This window comes from Oncorhynchus mykiss, chromosome 19 (genome assembly GCF_013265735.2).
Source record: "Oncorhynchus mykiss isolate Arlee chromosome 19, USDA_OmykA_1.1, whole genome shotgun sequence".
In the NCBI taxonomy this organism is placed as follows: Eukaryota; Metazoa; Chordata; class Actinopteri; order Salmoniformes; family Salmonidae; genus Oncorhynchus; species Oncorhynchus mykiss.
Genome location: NC_048583.1, coordinates 3,786,725 through 3,809,122, shown reverse-complemented (window position 1 = coordinate 3,809,122; position 22,398 = coordinate 3,786,725). Strand labels below are relative to the sequence as shown.

General features: G+C 46.1%; 1 protein-coding gene across 1 annotated transcript in view; it reads left to right on the top strand.

Annotated features, from left to right (window-relative positions):
• LOC110534787 (tumor suppressor candidate 3) overlaps positions 1-12,804 on the top strand; it is a 107,458-nt gene extending 94,654 nt beyond the window's left edge. Inside the window, exons 9-10 of the mRNA XM_036953987.1 lie at positions 9,420-9,510; positions 12,626-12,804. Coding sequence (XP_036809882.1) covers positions 9,420-9,510; positions 12,626-12,641 — 107 coding nt within the window. The 3' untranslated portion in view covers positions 12,642-12,804. The remainder of the gene's footprint in view (positions 1-9,419; positions 9,511-12,625) is intronic.
• Positions 12,805-22,398: the final 9,594 nt, after the last annotated feature.

Sequence of the window (22,398 nt, the reverse complement as noted above, 5' to 3'; positions counted from 1 at the left end):
TACTAGGGTAAGTTTGGCGGCGTGAGTGAAGGAGGCTTTGTTGCGGAATAGCCGACTCTAGATTTGATTTTCGATTGGAGATGTTTGATATGAGTCTGGAAGGAGAGTTTACAGTCTAGCCAGACACCTAGGTACTTATAGATGTCCACATATTCAAGGTCGGAACCATCCAGGGTGGTGATGCTAGTCAGGCGTGCGGGTGCTGGCAGCGAACGGTTGAAAAGCATGCATTTGGTTTTACTAGCGTTTAAAAGCAGTTGGAGGCCACGGAAGGAGTGTTGTATGGCATTGAAGCTCGTTTGGAGGTTAGATAGCACAGTGTCCAAGGACGGGCCGGAAGTATACAGAATGGTGTCGTCTGCGTAGAGGTGGATCAGGGAATCGCCCGCAGCAAGAGCAACATCATTGATATATACAGAGAAAAGAGTCGGCCCGAGAACATGCTGTTCCTTCTTTTTCCGTAGTGTATTTCTGTATTGTTTTAGTGATTCACCATAATGAAGGCATAGACTCAGGTTTTCCGGGTCTCTATGTTTTTGGTTGGACAGGTTTCTCAATTTCTTTCTTAGATTTTTGCATTCTTCATCAAACCATTTGTCATTGTTGTTCATTCTCTTCGGTTTTCTATTTGAGATTTTTAGATTTGATAGGGAAGCTGAGAGGTCAAATATACTATTAAGATTTTCTACTGACAAGTTTACACCTTAACTATTGCAGTGAAACATTTTACCCAGGAAATTGTCTAGAAGGGATTGAATTTGTTGTTGCTTAATTGTTTTTTGGTAGGTTTTCAAACTGCATTCCTTCCATCTATAGCATTTCTTATTGTTACTCAGTTCCTTTGGCTTTGATGCCTCGTGATTGGGTATTGCTCTGTTCAAGTAGACTGTGATTTTGCTGTGGTCTGATAGGGATGTCAGTGGGATGCTGACTGTGAATGCTCTGAGAGACTCTGGGTTGAGGTCAGTGATAAAGTAGTCTACAGTACTACTGCCAAGAGATGAGCTATAGGTGTACCTACCATAGGAGTCCCCTCGAAGCCTACCATTGACTATGTACATACCCAGTGTGCGACAGAGCTGCAGGAGTTGTGACCCGTTTTTGTTTATGTTGTCATAGTTGTGCCTAGTGGGGCATATGTGGGAGGGAATGCTGTCACCTGCAGGCAGGTGTTTGTCCCCCTGTGTGCTGAGGGTGTCAGGTTCTTGTCCGGTTCTGGCATTTAGGTCGCCACAGACTAGTACATGTCCCTGGGCCTGGAAATGATTGATTTCCCCCTTCAGGATGGAGAGGCTGTCTTCATTAAAGTATGGGGATTCTAGTGGGGGGATATAGGTAGCACACAGGAGGACATTTTTCTCTGTTAAGATAATTTCCTTTTGAATTTCTAGCCAAATGTAAAATGTTCCTGTTTTGATTAATTTAATGGAGTAAGTTAGGTCTGCTCTATACCAAATTAGCATACCCCCTGAGTCCCTTCCCTGTTTCACACCTGGTAGTTTGGTGGATGGGACTACCAGCTCTCTGCAACCTAGAGGGCAACCAGTGGTTCCGTCTCCTCTATACCAGGTTTCTTGCAGGATGACAATGTCTGTATTACCGATTTCTTTGGTGAAGTCTGCGTTCCTGCTCTTTAGGCCAAAGGCAGATGACCTCAGGCCTTGGATATTCCAGGATGATATAGTGAAGGCTTTTTGTTCCATAAAGTGTCCAATGTTGTTGGTCGTGATATGGCCTCAGGCCAGTAAGTGTGAGCAGAGCCTGCTGAGCATCTGGTACATGCCATTGGCTTGAGCGAGTGTAAGAGTGGGGGTTGGGCCTGTTTGCCAACTCACTACCTGGGCGTATGTGTGATTTCCATGTTGAGGCCCTCTTTACGGGGGTGGGGTGCATGGGGTGGGCAGGAGTGGCATAGGTCTGATCTGAGGGGGCCTAAATGGGGTGTGGGCATGGTTGACGTGGGGGGGTGTTGATTGGTTGGGGTGGGGGTGTGGATGTGTCTGGGGGTGCTGTGGTCTGGATGTGAGTCCTCTTGGCGTGGGTCCTCTATGTGTAGGTCCAGGAGGGTTCCTGCAGGTCTTGGAGGGTGTCTTGCTGGTCTGGTTTGGGTGTCTATTGATCTGTTGCTCCTGTGTGAAGTGTTGGGGATACGTTTGAGAGCGATGTCCTTTAGAGTCCGGGCAAAGGTGGGCACTGCTGCCTTGTAGAGGTGGACCTGGTCATAGAGGCTGTTAAAGTCCAGGGTGGAGTGGTGGGTCAGGAAAACATTTAGTTTTGAGGCACAGTCACGGGAAATACTTGCGTTTACCCGCTGTATTGTGGCAGGGTGGAAGTCTTTTTGTGGTAGCAGGGTGGAGATAACCACTTGTGCGTTGGGGAAAGTAGAAGAAGCCTTTTCAATCACTCCCTTCAGTGCTGTGGCCACCCTTTCCTGCTGTGCTCTCAGGTTGTTTGTGCCTGTGTGTATAATTATGTGGCTAGGTGAGCCTAGTTGGTCCTCAGACAGAAGGTCGTGTTTGGACACCAGAGTTTAGACACACTGTGTTTGGGAAAACTTTTTTTCCCTTCTATATATTTCCCATTTGAGTCCATAAGGTGTACAATCTGTGTCTTGTGTTTGTCGTCCGTGGGTGTGGGGGGGTTGTCAGAAGGGGTGACGGGGGGGGTGCTCAGAGGGGGTGATGTTCTGCTGTGATGTCGACTCTGTGGTCAGGGTCTGGTGTGGACTGTTCTGCTGTGGTGTCGAGACTTTTGTGGGCTGAGGTGGGCTGTTCTGCTGGCTTCTCTGTGGGAGTGGCCACCTCTCTAGTGGGTTGTTCTCTGTCACATGCCATCCCGCTCACCCTCTCCTCCATCCCCCTCAACCTCTCCTCCAGCAGTCTGATCCTCTCCTCCATCCCCCTTACCCTCTCCTCCATCCCCCTCATCCTCTCCTCCATCCCCCTCACCCTCTCCTCCAGCAGTCTGATCCTCTCCTACATCCCCCTCACCCTCTCCTCCAGCAGTCTGATCCTCTCCTCCATCCCCCTCACCTTCTCCTCCATCCCCCTCAACCTCTCCTCCAGCAGTCTGATCCTGTCCTCCATCTCCCTCACCCTCTCCTCCATCCCCCTCAACTTCTCCTCCAGCAGTCTGATCCTCTCCTTTAGTGCTCTGTTCTGCTCCTGCTCTTTCTCCTGTTGTAGTTGTCTCACCACTGTCCAGAGTGCAGATATGTCTCTGTCCACCTCCAGCTCTCCGGGTCTGGTTAAGGGGGTGTTGTTGTGTTGTTGTTGTGCTGGACTGTTGTCTGGGTCTGTGCTGTCTCTCTCTCTCTCTCTCTCTCTCTCTCTCTCTCTCTCATTCAATGCATACTTCAGTGGAGTGAGATTCCACTCTCCTATTTAAACACCACCACGGTGTGAACAAGGTGAGGACCAGATAGTTGTTCTTCAGTGCCAGAAGTAATTTCTCTCTGCTATTAACAGTACAGTAGAGATAAATATCAGGAAGTTCCAGCAATGCTGTACTGCTTGGAGAAATATGTCAACCGGTGTACAGGGCAATAACATGGTGAACAATACAAAGCACATTCGTCTCAACACTGTACTGTTGCCAATGTCAGAATATGTGATGTGTCTGAGCCCATCTCTCTCTGAGGGGGTGAGAATATGATTTCCAGAAGGACATCCCCCATTAGCACATGTAGGAACAGAAACACACATTTGTCATTGCCTCACAGCATCTAATCCTTGATCTCTCACACACACACACACACACACACACACACACACACACACACACACACACACACACACACACATACTGTATGCAAACATTCCCCTCCTCTCTCCTCCTTCCCCTGCTCCTCTCTCCTCCTTCTCCTCTCTCCTCCTTCCCCTGCTCCCCTCTCCTCCTTCCTCCTCTCTCTTCCTTCCCCTGCTCCCCTCTCCTCTTTCCCCTGCTCCTCTCTCTTCCTTCCCCTTGCCCTCTCTACTCCTTCCCCTGCTCCTCTCTTCTCCTCCTCTCTCCTCCTTCCCCTGCTCCCCTCTCCTCCTTCCTCCTCTCTCTTCCTTCCCCTGCTCCTCTCTCCTCCTTCCTCTCTCCTCCTTCCCCTGCTCCCCACTCCTCCTTCCCCTGCTCCTCTCTCTTCCTTCCCCTGCTCCTCTCTCTTCCTTCCCCTGCTCCTATCTCTTCCTTCCCCTGCTCCTCTCTCCTCCTTCCCCTGCTCCTCTCTCTTCCTTCCCCTGCTCCTCTCTCTTCCTTCCTCTCTCCCCCTTCCCCTGCTCCCCTCTCCTCCTTCTCTCTCCTCCTTCCCCTGCTCCTCCTTCCCCTGTTCCCCTCTCCTCCTTCCCCTGTTCCCCTCTCCTCCTTCCCCTGCTCCTCTCTCCTCCTTCCTCTCTCCTCTCTCCTCCTTCCTCTCTCCTCCTTACCCTGCTCCCCTCTCCTCCTTCCCCTGCTCCTCTCTCCTCCTTCCCCTGCTCCTCTCGCCTCCTTACCCTGCTCCTCTCTCCTCCTTCCCGTCCTCTCTTCTCCTCCTTCCCCTGCTCCTCTCTTCTCCTCCTTCCCCTGCTCCTCTCTTCTCCTCCTTCCCTTGCTCCTCTCTTCTCCTCCTCTCTCCTCCTCTTCTCTTCTCCTTCCCCTGCCCCTCTCTCCTCCTCCTTCCTCTGCTCCTCTCTTCTCCTCCTTCCCCTGCTGCTCTCTTCTCCTCCTTCCCCTGCTCCTCTCTCCTCCTCCCCTCTCCTCCTTCCCCTGCTCCTCTCTCCTCCTTCCCCTCCTCCTCTCTCCTCCTACTCTCTCCTCCTTCCCCTGCTCCTCTCTCCTCCTCCCCCTGCTCCTCTCTCCTCCTTCCCCTGCTCCTCTCTCCTCCTCTCTCCTCTTCCTCTCTCCTCCTTCCCTCTCCTCCTTCCCCTGCTCCTCTCTCCTCCTCCTCTCTCCTCCTCTCTCCTCCTTCTCTCTCCTCCTTCCCTCTCCTCCTTCCCCTGCTCCTCTCTCCTCCTCCTCTCTCCTCCTCTCTCCTCCTCTTCTCTCCTCCTTCCCTCCTTCCCCTGCTCCTCTCTCCTCCCACTATGTGTGTGTCTGTGTGTGTGTAGGGGGTCTCCTCCTCACAGCAGGGGGAGGAACAGAGGGACCAAGGCATGTTCCCCCAGCATGTCCCCCCCCCCCCCCCCCCCCCACACACACACACAACCTTCCCCTGCTCATCTCTCCTCCTTCCCCTTCTAGTCCGCTAGACTCACTGAGGTACTTCCAGTGGAACCCACATGCTGCATACATAATGACATGACATTATCATTTGTAGAAGCATGATGGATATTTGCATAACTGTCAATTAAGTCTGGCAGATGTGAAGAGGCCGACACTCAGTCCACTGTTCCTTTAATTAACACCAGAGAGATGAACCCTGACCTCCGCGGCGTGTGTGTTTGTGGTGCGTGCGCAGCACAGAAGGCCAACCTCGTGTGTGTGTGTGTGTGTGTGTGTGTGTGTGTGTGTGTGTGTGTGTGTGTGTGTGCGCGTGCATGGTTGTTTGTGCGTGTGTGTGTGCGCTGGAGCGTACTGTAAACATGATTAATGCAGAGCTTCAGAGGCCCACTGTTGTAGTTCTACTGAGACCGGACAAACACATGCATGTACACACATACACATATTTGTGCAAAAGCAGTTATCCTTGAGGAAGCGGTAATTAAAATGCAAAACAAGGTCTTTGTAACGTGTCCAGTGATGGAGACACATGGAGAAAACAAGCCCCTTTTAAAGTTCGTCTCTCAGCTATCGCTGCCTGCACCTGCCCGCCCGTCCAGCATCACTACTCTGTTCTGACTCAGAATACGTGGACAACTACAAATACCTGGGTGTCTGGTTAGACTGTAAACTCTCCTTCCAAACTCACATTAAGCATCTCCAATCCAAAATTAAATCTAGAATTGGCTTCCTATTTCGCAACAAAGCATCCTTCACTCATGCTGCCAAACATACCCTCGTAAAACTGACCATCCTACCGATCCTCGACTTCGGTGATGTCATTTACAAAATAGCCTCCAACACTCTACTCAACAAATTGGATGCAGTCTATCAAAGTGCCATCCGTTTTGTCACCAAAGCCCCATATACTACCCACCATTGCGACCTGTACGCTCTCGTTGGCTGGCCCTCGCTTCATACTCGTCGCCAAACCCACTGGCTCCATGTCATCTACAAGACCCTGCTAGGTAAAGTCCCCCCTTATCTCAGCTCGCTGGTCACCATAGCATCACCCACCTGTAGCACACGCTCCAGCAGGTATATCTCTCTGGTCACCCCCAAAACCAATTCTTCCTTTGGCCGCCTCTCCTTCCAGTTCTCTGCTGCCAATGACTGGAACGAACTACAAAAATCTCTGAAACTGGAAACGCTTATCTCCCTCACTAGCTTTAAGCACCAACTGTCAGAGCAGCTCACAGATTACTGCACCTGTACATAGCCCACCTATAATTTAGCCCTATCAACTACCTCATCCCGTACTGTATTTATTTATTTATTTTGCTCCTTTGCACCCCATTATTTTTATTTATTTTTATCTACTTTGCACATTCTTCCACTGCAAATCTACCATTCCAGTGTTTTACTTGCTATATTGTATTTACTTTGCCACCATGGCATTTTTTTTGCCTTTACAGTGCCTTGCGAAAGTATTCGGCCCCCTTGAACTTTGCGACCTTTTGCCACATTTCAGGCTTCAAACATAAACATATAAAACTGTATTTTTTTGTGAAGAATCAACAACAAGTGGGACACAATCATGAAGTGGAACGACATTTATTGGATATTTCAAACTTTTTTAACAAATCAAAAACTGAAAAATTGGGCGTGCAAAATTATTCAGCCCCTTTACTTTCAGTGCAGCAAACTCTCTCCAGAAGTTCAGTGAGGATCTCTGAATGATCCAATGTTGACCTAAATGACTAATGATGATAAATACAATCCACCTGTGTGTAATCAAGTCTCCGTATAAATGCACCTGCACTGTGATAGTCTCAGAGGTCCGTTAAAAGCGCAGAGAGCATCATGAAGAACAAGGAACACACCAGGCAGGTCCGAGATACTGTTGTGAAGAAGTTTAAAGCCGGATTTGGATACAAAAAAAATTCCCAAGCTTTAAACATCCCAAGGAGCACTGTGCAAGCGATAATATTGAAATGGAAGGAGTATCAGACCACTGCAAATCTACCAAGACCTGGCCATCCCTCTAAACTTTCAGCTCATACAAGGAGAAGACTGATCAGAGATGCAGCCAAGAGGCCCATGATCACTCTGGATGAACTGCAGAGATCTACAGCTGAGGTGGGAGACTCTGTCCATAGGACAACAATCAGTCGTATATTGCACAAATCTGGCCTTTATGGAAGAGTGGCAAGAAGAAAGCCATTTCTTAAAGATATCCATAAAAAGTGTTGTTTAAAGTTTGCCACAAGCCACCTGGGAGACACACCAAACATGTGGAAGAAGGTGCTCTGGTCAGATGAAACCAAAATTTAACTTTTTGGCAACAATGCAAAGCGTTATGTTTGGCGTAAAAGCAACACAGCTGAACACACCATCCCCACTGTCAAACATGGTGGTGGCAGCATCATGGTTTGGGCCTGCTTTTCTTCAGCAGGGACAGGGAAGATGGTTAAAATTGATGGGAAGATGGATGGAGCCAAATACAGGACCATTCTGGAAGAAAACCTGATGGAGTCTGCAAAAGACCTGAGACTGGGACGGAGATTTGTCTTCCAACAAGACAATGATCCAAAACATAAACCAAAATCTACAATGGAATGGTTCAAAAATAAACATATCCAGGTGTTAGAATGGCCAAGTCAAAGTCCAGACCTGAATCCAATCGAGAATCTGTGGAAAGAACTGAAAACTGCTGTTCACAAATGCTCTCCATCCAACATCACTGAGCTCGAGCTGTTTTGCAAGGAGGAATGGGAAAAAATGTCAGTCTCTCGATGTGCAAAACTGATAGAGACATACCCCAAGCGACTTACAGCTGTAATCGCAGCAAAAGGTGGCGCTACAAAGTATTAACTTAAGGGGGCTGAATAATTTTGCACGCCCAATTTTTCAGTTTTTGATTTGTTAAAAAAGTTTGAAATATCCAATAAATGTCGTTCCACTTCATGATTGTGTCCCACTTGTTGTTGATTCTTCACAAAAAAATACAGTTTTATATGTTTATGTTTGAAGCCTGAAATGTGGCAAAAGGTTGCAAAGTTCAAGGGGGCCAAATACTTTCGCAAGGCACTGTACCTCCCTTATCTCACCTCATTTGCTCACATCGTATATAGACTTGTTTCTACTGTATTATTGACTGTTTGTTTGTTTTACTCCATGTGTAACTCTGTGTCGTTGTATCTGTCGAACTGCTTTGCTTTATCTTGGCCAGGTCACAATTGTAAATGAGAACGTGTTCTCATCTTGCCTACCTGGTTAAATAAAGGTGAAATGAATAAGTCAAATAAAAGCTAGAACTGCCGGGCCGCTGAATCAGCAGGAACACCCATCATTCACAGTATGAGTCCCAAATGGCACCCTGTACCCTCCCTTTGGGCCTTGGTCAAACGTAATGCGTCCCAAGTAGGGACCCATTTGGGACGATGTCGTAGTGACTAATTTTCAAAGAAACCCATTATTTAAAAAACAAATATATATATATATATATATATATATGATATGATTATAAAAACCACAGGCTGGTAAACGTCAGAATATAAGCCTTAGTGATGATTACGAAGAGCTTACATTATACTGCTTACGTGACAATGTGACATTAGTTCCCCTCAGCCCTGTCTTCAACCCACAGCTACGTAGAGGACTGTTGAAGGATCTCAGTGGTGACATCAAATCCATTCAATAGGTCCTCCACACACCCTTTACACTTACCACTGTCTGATAGCTAATTATACTACCAGACAACATACTGCAGTGGGGAATATGACCAACCTAGAGAGGGAGGGAGGGAGGGAGGGAGGGAGGGAGGGAGGGAGGGAGGGAGGGAGGGAGGGAGGGAGGGAGGGAGGGAATCATTCTCATCTTTTGTCATTGAGGTGATTTTAACCATCCCAAAATAACTATAAATTGCCTCGTTATCATACTAAAGGGGTGTGTGTGTGTATGAGGGGTAGTATGTGTGAGTGGTAGTGTGTGTGCTTGTGAGGGGTAGTGTGTGTGGTTGTGCGTGTACGTGTGTGATAGTGTGTGTGTGTAATGTTGTGCTGTGTGTTTCAGTTATCTGCCTGGTGGGACTGTGTGTTGTAGTGTGTGTGTGTAATGTTGTGCTATGTGTTTCAGTTATCTGCCGTGTGTGTGTGTGTGTGTGTGTGTGTGTGTGTGTGTGTGTAATGTGCTATGTGTTTCAGTTATCTGCCTGGTGGGACTGTGTGTGTGTAATGTTGTGCTATGTGTTTCAGTTATCTGCCTGGTGGGACTGGGCCTGGTGGTGTTCTTCTTCAGTTTCCTGCTGTCCATCTTCAGGTCCAAGTACCACGGCTACCCCTACAGGTAACACACAACATGGACTTCACCATGTTACCAATGGCATTCACACACACATTAGGGTCAGGAGTTTTCCTGGACACATGACTTACCCAGGAAAACGTCTGTGCCCAGAGTTTTTCAGTTGAGGTGGTCTGGATAAACTCCTGGCACTACATAGTGTATAAATAGAGTACTTCACTCCAGGTCTCCAGGGGTGTCTAAGTTCACACCATCCACCCTCTAACATGGAACACACCCAGACACTTTTCACCCAGAACATTGTGTTGCATTTTTTCCTAACCGAGCGAACTCAAACTGCCCTTGGAAAACAACTTTACCCACTTTTGAACTTCGTCAGATGAGTCGCGTCAGATGAGTCGCGTCAGATGAGTCGCGTCAGATGAGTCGCGTCCGATGAGTCGCGTCCGATGAGTCGCGTCCGATGAGTCGCGTCCGATGAGTCGCGTCCGATGAGTCGCGTCCGATGAGTCGCGTCCGATGAGTCGCGTCAGATGAGTCCCGTCAGATGAGTCCCGTCAGATGAGTCCCGTCAGATGAGTCCCGTCAGATGAGTCGCGTCAGATGAGTCCCGTCAGATGAGTCGCGTTCGATGAGTCGCGTTCGATGAGTCGGGTCCGATGAGTCGCGTCAGATGAGTCGCGTCAGATGAGTCGTCAGAAGAGTCGTCAGATGAGCCGCATCAGATGCGTCAGACTACACTGGGCGGCAGGGTAGCCCAGTGGTTAGAGCGTTGGACTAGTAACCGGAAGGTTGCAAGTTCAAACCCCCGAGCTGACAAGGTACAATTCTGTTGTTCTGCCCCTGAACAGGCAGTTAACACACTGTTCCTAGGCCGTCATTGAAAATAAGAATTTGTTCTTAACTGACTTGCCTAGTAAAATAAAGGTTAAAAAAAAATAAAAAAAAGTGAGTCGCATCAACTCATCAGCGACACTTGTCAGATGCTTTATCCCAAAAGGATTTTGTCAGCCTCTGCTCGAATCAATGGCTTTGCCCCAAATAGCGACCTTTGTTCTTTTATGAGCACTAATTTTGTCCAGGACCCGTAGAGATCTGGTAGGGTACCATTTAGGACACATCCAGATTCTCCAGCTATCAGAATATAAGTAACAAGTAACACCCATAATCATCAAAACAACAGTTAGCAGCATGCAGTCCGAGAAAATTCTGAACAACACTTAATACAGTCAGATAACAAAGAAATCTACTGAACATCATTTAATACAGTCAGATCGCAATGAAATCTACTGAACAACACTTAATACAGTCAGATCGCAATGAAATCTACTGAACAACACTTAATACAGTCAGATCGCAATGAAATCTACTGAACAACACTTAATACAGTCAGATCGCAATGAAATCTACTGAACAACACTTAATACAGTCAGATCGCAATGAAATCAACTGAACAACACTTAATACAGTCAGATCGCAATGAAATCTACTGAACAACACTTAATACAGTCAGATCGCAATGAAATCTACTGAACAACACTTAATACAGTCAGATCGCAATGAAATCTACTGAACAACACTTAATACAGTCAGATCGCAATGAAATCTACTGAACAACACTTAATACAGTCAGATCGCAATGAAATCTACTGAACAACACTTAATACAGTCAGATCGCAATGAAATCTACTGAACAACACTTAATACAGTCAGAACACAATGAAATCTACTGAGCGACACTTAGTACAGTCAGATCAAGATGAAATCTACTGAACAGCATTTAATACAGTCAGATCACAATGAAATCTACTGAACGACACTTAATACAATCAGATCACAATGAAATCTACTGTTCGACACTTAATACAGTCAGATCACAATGAAATCTACTGAACAGCACTTAATACAGTCATATTACAATGAAATCTACTGAGCAACACTTAATACAGTCAGATCACAATGAAATCTACTGAGTGACACTTAGTACAGTCAGATCACAATGAAATCTACTGAGCGACACTTAGTACAGTCAGATCACAATGAAATCTTCTGAGTGACACTTAGTACAGTCAGATCACAATGAAATCTACTGAGCGACACTTAGTACAGTCAGATCACAATGAAATCTACTGAGCGACACTTAATACAGTCAGATCACAATGAAATCTACTGAGCGACACTTAATACAGTCAGATCACAATGAAATCTACTGAACAGCATTTAATACAGTCAGATCACAATAAAATATACTGAAAAGCATTTAATACAGTCAGATCACAATGAAATCTACTGAACAGCACTTAATACAGTCATATTACAATGACATATACTGAACGACACTTAATACAGTCAGATCACAATGAAATCTACTGAGCGACACTTAGTACAGTCAGATCACAATGAAATCTACTGAGCGACACTTAGTACAGTCAGATCACAATGAAATCTACTGAGCGACACTTAGTACAGTCAGATCACAATGAAATCTACTGAACATCATTTAATACAGTCAGATCGCAATGGAATCTACTGAACATCATTTAATACAGTCAGATCGCAATGAAATCTACTGAACAACACTTAATACAGTCAGATCACAATGAAATCTACTGAACATCACTTAATACAGTCAGATCACAATGAAATCTACTGAACAGCATTTAATACAGTCAGATCACAATGAAATCTACTGAACAACACTTAATACAGTCAGATCACAATGAAATCTACTGAGCGACACTTAATACAGTCAGATCACAATGAAATCTACTGAGCGACACTTAATACAGTCAGATCACAATGAAATCTACTGAGCGACACTTAATACAGTCAGATCACAATGAAATCTACTGAACGACACTTAATACAGTCAGATCACAATGAAATCTACTGAGCGACACTTAATACAGTCAGATCACAATTAATTCTTCTGAGCGACACTTAATACAGTCAGATCACAATGAAATCTACTGAACAACACTTAATACAGTCAGATCACAATGAAATCTACTGAACAACACTTAATACAGTCAGATCACAATGAAATCTACTGAACGACACTTAATACAGTCAGAACGCAGTTGACTTTGTCACACACTAACTGGCGAGCGCTCTGTAATCACACGCTCTCTCTGTCTCTCTCTCTCTGTCTCTTTTTCAGCTTCCTTATAAAGTGAGTCTGAGGCGCCGTCTTCAGAGTGAAGGGTGAAGAGGCTACTTGATGCTGCTAGCTGAGAGGCTGCAGACACCGGGACAGGGTGCATGGGGCGGGGGGGTCATTTCAACTGCTGTACTCAATCTGCTTAATAAATGATAATGTGGTGACAAACTGAGAAAAGAGACACTCCTACCTATCTGATTAGTAGGGTTATATCACACACACCTGTTCTGAAGGAGTTGAGCTCTTCAAGTCTGAATGTGTTTTATTTGATAGTGTCTGACCAAATGACAGAGAGAGAGAGAGGACAGGAGAGGAGAAGAGGAAAGCGAGAGAGAGACATGCTGAGGACATGTGGAAAGAGAGAGACATGCTGAGGAAAAGAGGAAATAGAGAGAGAGACGTGCTGAGGAGAAGAGGAAAGGGAGAGAGACATGCTGAGGACATGTGGAAAGAGAGAGACATGCTGAGGAGAAGAGGAAAGAGAGACATGATGAGAAGAGAGAGAGAGAGAGCGAGAGAGAGAGATACTGAGGAGAAGCGGAAAGAGAGACATGATGAGGAGAAGAGAGAGAGAGCGAGAGAGAGAGAGAGACATGATGATGAGAAGAGAGAGAGAGAGAGATACTGAGGAGAAGCGGAAGTAGAGAGACATGCTGAGGAGAAGAGAGAGAGACATGCTGAGGAGAAGAGAGAGAGACATGCTGAGGAGAACTAGAGAAAGAGAGAGACATGCTGATGAAAAGAGGAAAGAGAGAGAGAGGCATGCTGAGGAGAAGAGGAAAGAGAGAGAGAGACATGATGAGGAGAAGAGGAAAGAGAGAGAGACATGATGAGGAGAAGAGAGAGAGAGAGACATGCTGAGAAGAAGAGGAAAGAGAGAGAGAGACATGATGAGGAGAAGAGAGAGAGAGAGACATGCTGAGAAGAAGAGGAAAGAGAGAGACATGCTGAGGAGAAGAGGAAAGAGAGAGAGAGACATGCTGAGGAGATGAGGAAAGAGCGAGAGACATACTGAGGAGAAAAGAAAATGGAGAGAGACATGCTGAGGAGAAGAGGAAAGAGAGAGAGACATGAAGAGGAAAGAGAGAGAGAGACATGCTGAGGAGAAGAGGAAAGAGAGAGAGACATGATGAGGAGAAGAGGAAAGAGAGAGAGAGACATGATGAGGAGAAGAGGAAAGGGAGAGAGAGACATGCTGAGGAGATGAGGAAAGAGCGAGAGACATACTGAGGAGAAAAGAAAATGGAGAGAGACATTCTGAGGAGAAGAGGAAAGAGAGAGAGACATGATGAGGAGAAGAGGAAAGAGAGAGAGAGACATGATGAGGAGAAGAGGAAAGGGAGAGAGACATGCTGAGGAGAAGAGGAAAGAGAGAGCGAGACATGCTGAGGAGAAGAGGAAAGAGAGAGAGACGTACTGAGGAGAAGAGGAAAGAGAGAGAGACATGCTGAGGAGATGAGGAAAGAGCGAGAGACATACTGAGGAGAAGAGGAAGAGAGAGAGAGAGGCATGTTGAGGAAAAGAGAGAGAGAGACATGCTGAGAAGAAGAGGAAAGAGAGAGAGACATGCTGAGGAGAAGAGGAAAGAGAGAGAGAGACATGCTGAGAAGAAGAGGAAAGAGAGAGAGACATGCTGAGGAGAAGAGGAAAGAGAGAGACATGCTGAGGAGATGAGGAAAGAGCGAGAGACATACTGAGGAGAAGAGGAAGAGAGAGAGAGAGGCATGTTGAGGAAAAGAGAGAGAGAGACATGCTGAGGAGAAAAGGAAATGGAGAGAGACATGCTGAGGAGAAGAGGAAAGAGAGAGAGACATGATGAGGAGAAGAGGAAAGGGAGAGAGATGCTGAGGAGAAGAGGAAGAGAGAGACATGCTGAGGAGAAGAGGAAAGGGAGAGAGACATGCTGAGGAGAAGAGGAAAGGGAGAGAGACATGCTGAGGAGACGAGGAAAGAGAGAGAGACATGCTGAGGAAAAGAGGAAAGAGAGAGAGACATGCTGAGGAGAAGAGGAAAGAGAGAGAGAGACATGCTGAGGAAAAGAGAGAGAGACATGCTGAGGAGAAGAGAGAGAGAGACATACTGAGGAAAGAGAAAAAGAGAGAGAGACATGCTGAGGAAAAGAGAGAGAGAGACATACTGAGGAAAAGAGAGAGATAGACATGCTGAGGAGAAGAGAGAGAGACATGCTGAGGAGAAGAGAGAGAGACATGCTGAGGAAAAGAGAGAGAGAGACATACTGAGGAAAAGAGAGATAGACATGCTGAGGAAAAGAGAGAGAGAGAGAGACATACTGAGGAAAAGAGAGAGAGAGATGCTGAGGAAAAGAGAGAGAGACATGCTGAGGAGAAGAGGAAAGAGAGAAAAGGATGTAGAGAGACAGAAGGTTAGGTAGGTGTGAGTGTGTGAGAGAGAGAATCAGCTGCAGCCGATGACCGAAGAATGAACGTAAGTAAACGTCATGATGGGGGAGTGATGTAGATGGTGTGTTTCTCTCATCTACTGTTCTAGACAGTAGAGCTGCAGCACGGCTCATGATAATGGCTGGGAAACCACGTGTTAGATGCCATTCCATTGACTCCATTCCAGCCATCACTATGAGCCGTCCTCCCATCAGCAGCCTCCACTGGTGCAGCATCACTCGTTGTTATAGAGGTGGCAGTGATACAGTCAATGTCACAACAGTACCACAACATCAAATCACATGTTATTTGTCACATGCTTGGTAAACAACAGGTGTGGACTAAATGCTGACTTACGGGCTCTCAACCAGCAATACAGAGAGAAAAACAACAAATTATAACAAGAACTTGGCTATATTCACGGCAAAGGAGGCTGCTGAGGGGAGGACGGATCATAGCAATGGCCGTAACAGAGCAAATGGAACGGCATCAAACACATGGAAGCCATGTATATGATACCATTCCCCTCCAGCCATTACCATGAGCCTGTCCTCCCCAATGAAGGTCCAACCTACTGTGATACAGGGTACCAGTACCGAGTCGATGTGCAAGGGTACGCGGTCATTGAGGTAGGTCGGTATATACAGTGCATTCGGGAAGTATTCAGACCCCTTGACTTTTGCCATATTTTGTTACGTTACAGCCTTATTCTAAAATGGATTAAATCGTTTTTTCCCCTCATCAATCTACACACAATACCCCATAATGACATCAAAACACCCCATAATGAAAAGCAAAAACCGGTTTTTAGACATTTTTACTCCCAAAAATGTTCAGACCCTTTAGTTAGTACTTTGTTGAAACACCTTTGGCAGTGATTACAGACTTGAGTCCTCATGGGTATGATGCTACAAACTTGGCACAGCTGTATTTGGGGAGTTTCTCCCATTCTCCTCTGCAGATCCTCTCAAGCTCTGTCAGGTTGGATGGGGAGCGTCACTGCACAGCTGTTTTCAAGTCTCCAGAGATGTTTGATCGTGTTCGGGCTCTGGCTGGGCCACTCAATGACATTCATAGACTTGTCCCAAAGCCACTCCTGCGTTGTCTTGGCTGTGTGCTTAGGATCGTTGTCCTGTTGGAAGGTGAACCTTCGCCCCAGTCTGAGGTCCTGAGCGCTCTGGTGCAGGTTTTCATCAAGGACCTTTCTGTACTTTGCTCTTTTCATCTTCCCCCGCTCCTGACGAGTCTCCCAGTCCCTGCCGCTGAAAAACATCCCCACAGCATGATGCTGCCACCACCATGCTTCACCGTAGAGATGGTGCCAGGTTTCCTCCAGACGTGACGCTTGGCATTCAGCCCAAAGCGTTCAATCTTGGTTTCATCAGACCAGAGAATCTTGTTTCTCATGGTCTGAGAGTCCTTTAGATGCTTTTTGGCAAACTCCAAGTGGGCTCTCATGTGCCTTTTACTGAGGAGTGGCTTCCGTCTGGCCACTCTACCATAAAGGCCTAATTGGTGGAGTGCTGCAAAGATGGTTGTCCTTCTGGAAGGTTCTCCCATCTCCACAGAGGAACTCTGGAGGTTTGTCAGAGTCACCATTGGGTTCTTGTTCACCTCCCTGACCAAGGCCCTTGTCCCCTGATTGCTCAGTTTGTCCGGGCGGCCAGCTCTAGGAAGAGTCTTGGTGGTTCCAAATTTCTTCCATTTTTAAGAATGATGGAGGCGACTGTGTTCTTGGGGACCTTCAATGCTGCAGACATGTTTTGGTACCCTTCCCTTCCTCCTCTCCATGCACTGTGTAGATATACCCCAACTCCTCTCCATGCACTGTGTAGATATACCCCAACTCCTCTCCATGCACTGTGTAGATATACCCCAACTCCTCTCCATGCACTTTGTAGATATACCCCAACTCCTCTCCATGCACTGTGTAGATATACCCCAACTCCTCTCCATGCACTGTGTAGATATACCCCAACTCCTCTCCATGCACTGTGTAGATATACCCCAACTCCTCTCCATACACTGTGTAGATATACCCCAACTCCTCTCCATGCACTGTGTAGATATACCCCAACTCCTCTCCATGCACTGTGTAGATATACCCCAACTCCTCTCCATGCACTGTGTAGATATACCCCAACTCCTCAGTTTTTTGTCAAGTCCAAACACTTTTCACCAGCTCCAACATAAGGGACTTCCAGTCTCCACAACTCATTATTAGCATTTCACTGTTGTTGTTGATGTTTCCTCTTGTTCCTGTTCTGGTTGGTGTTGCATTGCATCAGGACGGCAGGACGATGCCAAATTAGCGGCGAAACCAACATCTAATCCAAGCGCGCACATTACATGAGAAGGAATAACACTAATCCAACAGCCCACGTTACATGAGAAGGAATAACACTAATCCAACAGCCCACGTTACATGAGAAGGAATAACACTAATCCAACAGCCCACGTTACATGAGAAGGAATAACACTAATCCAACAGCCCATGTTACATGAGAAGGAATAACACTAATCCAACAGCCCACGTTACATGAGAAGGATTAACAATAATCCAACAGTCCACGTTACATGAGAAGGAATAACACTAATCCAACAGCCCACGTTACATGAGAAGGAATAACACTAATCCAACAGCCCACGTTACATGAGAAGGAATAACACTAATCCAACAGCCCACGTTACATGAGAAGGAATAACACTAATCCAACAGCCCACGTTACATGAGAAGGAATAACACTAATCCAAACGTCCACGTTACATGAGAAGGAATAACACTAATCCAACAGCCCACATTACATGAGAAGGAATAACACTAATCCAACAGCCCATGTTACATGTGAAGGAATAACACTAATCCAACAGCCCACGTTACATGAGAAGGAATAACACTAATCCAACAGCCCACGTTACATGAGAAGGAATAACACCATCCGTCGTAGGACTGACTGTCTGTCAGCGGACATTATCGACATCTACCTGATCCGTTGTTTACCTCTGAAATCAGTTTTTTCATATTTTGTTCATTTATCTGCCTCTTTCTCTTTTATCCACCCCCCACCCCCCAACCCTGGCCGTGTCCAAAATCTGTCTTTCCTACTACTTATTAAAACTGCCTACTTGGTACTAATCGTACTACATACTATTTAGAATGTTCTGTTTAGTGAGAACGAATGCAGTAAGCGACACAAATCAACAAATCAAATGAAGCGCGTCCCCTATTCTGATTTTATTAGCTGTTGTAAAAAAAAAACATGTAGGTGTGAAAAAGACGATTGCTCTTCCTAAATAGTGTGCAGTGAATCCTACTTGATGATAAGCCGAAAAGAGTATGACATCCTGGCATTTAAAGCATACTTAATTTTTTAAGTTTTACATACTATAATACATTAACAGTTTTGCTTACCCCAAAGTCATACTATTTAGTTATTCGGACACGGCCTCCCTCGTCCCCCTCTCCTCCCTCGTCCCACACTCCTCCCTCTTCCCCCTCTCCTCCCTCTCCTCCCTCTCCTCCCTCGTCCTCCCTCTCCTCCCTCTCCCCCGTCTCCTCCCTCGTCCCCCTCGTCCTCCCTCTCCTCTCTCTCCTCCCTCTCCTCCCTCGTCCCCCTCGTCCTCCCTCGTTCCCCTCGTCCTCCCTCTCCCCCTCTCCTCTCTCTCCTCCCTCTCCTCCCTCGTCCCCCTCGTCCTCCCTCTCCTCCCTCGTCCTCCCTCTCCTCCCTCGTCCCCCTCTCCTCCCTCGTCCCCCTCTCCTCTCTCTCCTCCCTCGCCCCCCTCTCTCTGTCAGTACTGTATAATGAGGGACCGTCAGTGATGTAAACGAAGCTAGACGGTTCTGTCAGTTTCGCTGTCAATCACGCAGACTAGGGTGTCAGATCTTCTCCACTTAATGCCTGAGGAAAAACAGATTTGAGTCAGAACCAAAGCAGCCCAGCTTGTGAGTGGTAATCATAGTCCTGCTGTGTTAGTTATTCCTTCGTAGAAGCTCGTCACCGTAGGTTTTACAGCATATTGCAGTACTGCTAGATGTTAGGGCTGCTGGAACCTACTCCAGAATTCAAGCAACAACAAAGTGGACACCCCATCACTTTTTCTGGTGATCAAATGAGGGACAGGGCTGGAGAAATGGAAACCCTCTCAAATGCATTGATGCATTTCTACGTTTATTGATAAGTGATGTTCTTTAAGAATCAGTTTAGCATTTAAATCATTCATTTAAAAGTAAAACAACGTTTTACCAATCCCAGATTTCCCCTTTAAAGTGTTGCATGTACTGTATCTAAGAATAGTTGTTTTCTTCAGGTTTGTGAGCTGAAATGTACTGTAAAAGAGGTCAGTGGTGGTTATACACTGGTATACAGTTCAGGTCCCAGTGGGACCATTTTACACACATATGCGCCGACATATGTATCTGTGCGACCCGGAATGCCTAGAAAAACGAAGGATTCTGTCTCTATTGTCTCAAATATGTTTCATTGTGCTCCTAAATGTCTTTGTGTGTGCCTACATTTTCCAACTTAGGCGCCGCGCACGTGCTCCTTGTAAAAAAGAAAAGGTCAGCGTGAGTGATATACATTTCTGGTCAGTGGGACACCGTTAACCCTCTGGGACCAGACACCATAGAAAAACATAGATGTGAAGTTTTCTACTTTCTGAACTACTCACCCGCGTCTGGGATTGATATTCGTCCATCTCCACGGCTACGACTGCTGGGAAATCTGTTGGTGACCAATGACAGAGAAGGTTTTGTACCCTACACTAGATTACCAAAAGTATGTAGACACCTGCTCGTCGAACATCTCATTCCAAAGTCATGGGCGTTAATATGGAGTTGGTCGACCCTTTGCTGCTATAACAGCCTCCTCTCTTCTGAGAAGGCTTTCCACTAGATGTTGGAACATTGCTTCGGGGACTTGCTTCCATTCAGCCACTAGAGTATTAGTGAGGTCAGGCACAGATGCTGGGTGATTAGGCGTGGCTTGCAGTCGGTGTTCCAATTCATCCCAAAGGTGTTCGATTGGGTTGAGGTCAGAGCTCTGTTATGGCCAGTCAAGTTCTTCCACACCGAACTCGCTTTGTACATGGGGGCATTGTCCTGCTGAAACAGGAAAGGGCCTTCCCCAAACTCTTGCAACGCTTGACATTACGTATGATGATCTTAGACTTGTGTGCAGCTGCTCGGCCATGGAAACCCATTTCATGGAGCTCCCGACAAGCAGTTCTTGTGCGGACGTTGCTTCCAGAGGCAGTTTTGAACTTTGTAGTGAGTGTTGCAACCGAGGACAGACGACAAGACCTTATTATGTGGTCACTCACATTTCCATGGAAACTCCTACCAGACACAAGTGCAGTGGCCATCTTATTTGGATCCTTATGTTATCCTCTAGGGGAGTCGAGGAAAAACAGCGAAAACAACGCAATTATATAACTCACAAACACAATTTGCATTTCCTTCTCATGTCCTCTAAATATAACTTTCAAAAGTAACGTTTAATTGCACACTTTTTAGTATTTTTTATTTCCGCTGCATTGAGGCGGAGGGGTTTTGAAGTCGCTCAGGCATTTTCTATATATTTTTCTTCTTCTCGGGCTGTAATTACACACGTTGATCTGAGAAGTGGAGAGAAACTTTCTAGCACTCCCATTTAAACACATGTACCTGGAGCCTCGGTTAAGAAAATCAATCACCTCACCTAACTCTCAGCATTAGAAAGATGGTTGGAAAACATGAACTATGTTCAATATAGCGCTTTTTGACAGTTATTTTCATCTTTTTTAATAAAGATATGTTCATTTTTTGGACTAGGCATTATATGTAATATGATCAGACTTGGCCTCAAATACTATTTGAAATCTTTCAAATACTTTTTTTGCCTGTCTGGTGGACGAGGTTTGACGTTTTGAGACTATTCGATTGGTTTATTAAACCAGGCCAGCTCAATCAAGCATAAATACACTTTTTAATGATTTAGAAATATTATTCGACTGGAAATGATGTTGGCTAGCTGTGGTAATAACATACAGTAACTCCCTGGGGGAAAGACAAGTCATATGAATCATCCCAGCCTGTCTTCAGTTAACCTCTCTCTCTCTCTCTCTCTCTCTCTCTCTCTCTCTCTCTCTCTCTCTCTCTCTCTCTCTCTCTCTCCGTTCACACGGCCTCGTTTGCATATCCCATCCCTCCCTTGTTGTGGTCTCCGCAGAGATGAGTCGAGAGAATCAACTTTTTTTCCTTTTGTGTGTAACTCACAGAACAAAATGACATTTATTTTTAGTTGTCTTTGAACATAACAGTAGCTGCAGGTGTGGCTGCACTGTGAGACCCAGCCGTGCCGTAAATGTATACATCAATATATATATATGCAGACCTCACCACGTCAACAAAGCAACAAACACCATCTCCCAGGGTGGGGTGTCATTAAAATAAATTGCTGTGTACACCGGGCGGAGACGCGGTGCGGAGCGCTGAGCTGCGAAACAAGGGATGTTTAAAACGCAGACCCAGAGCCTCTGTGTCCCCCTGAGGAGAGTGATGCGGCTTTGAGGGAAAAGCACACTTTGTACGCTGTAATTAACACCCCGCTGGGTTGTGTGTGCGTCTCTCTCTCTCACGACTCACTGCCATTCTCCCAACTACCATCTCCACCACCTCTGGGTCTGGGCCCAGTTGGTCATGTGACGCAGGTGAAAAACCCAGGAAGCGGCGTTTGAGGTCAGCTGGGGCGCCACCATTTTGTGTGCCCAGTTGGGACGCAACAAAGTTCCCACCTACGCATTTCAACCATAACTGAAACAGTGATTCTACATTACTGAACTGTATTCTCATGACTGTCAGACTGTGGCATAGAGAAACACACACTGCCCCCGCCGCCATGGTTACTTCATAATCACAAACCCTTATTATAATCATCCTATAATATATTCTACTCAAGTCTTCTCTTCTCTGTTGTCGTGTTACAATAGCTGTCTCTGCAAGCCTTCAATCTGACCGAGCCCATCTATTGTGATTAGAGAGGATTTGTTTCCTAACCAACCTCTCTATAAAACGTATTAAACTCACCACACTGAGACTCATTAGACAGTGAATATCTTGTCTCCATCTATACACACCAGACAGAAAGCATATTGTTTTCATTTGTTTAAAATATCACCGGAGTGATGAGAATAGCAATGTTGTTAGGGACTGGAGGGAATCAGCCAACGAGGAGTATAAAGAACTAGTTGGAAAGCAGTCACTGAAGGCGAGAAGAGATGTATTCATTTATTTTTTATATTAACATCCTCTACAGCAAATGGCTCTTTTGAGAGAGAGTGAGAGGGAGGGAGAGAGAGGGAGTTCATTTTTGAGCATGGTGTTAACTGTCCTCT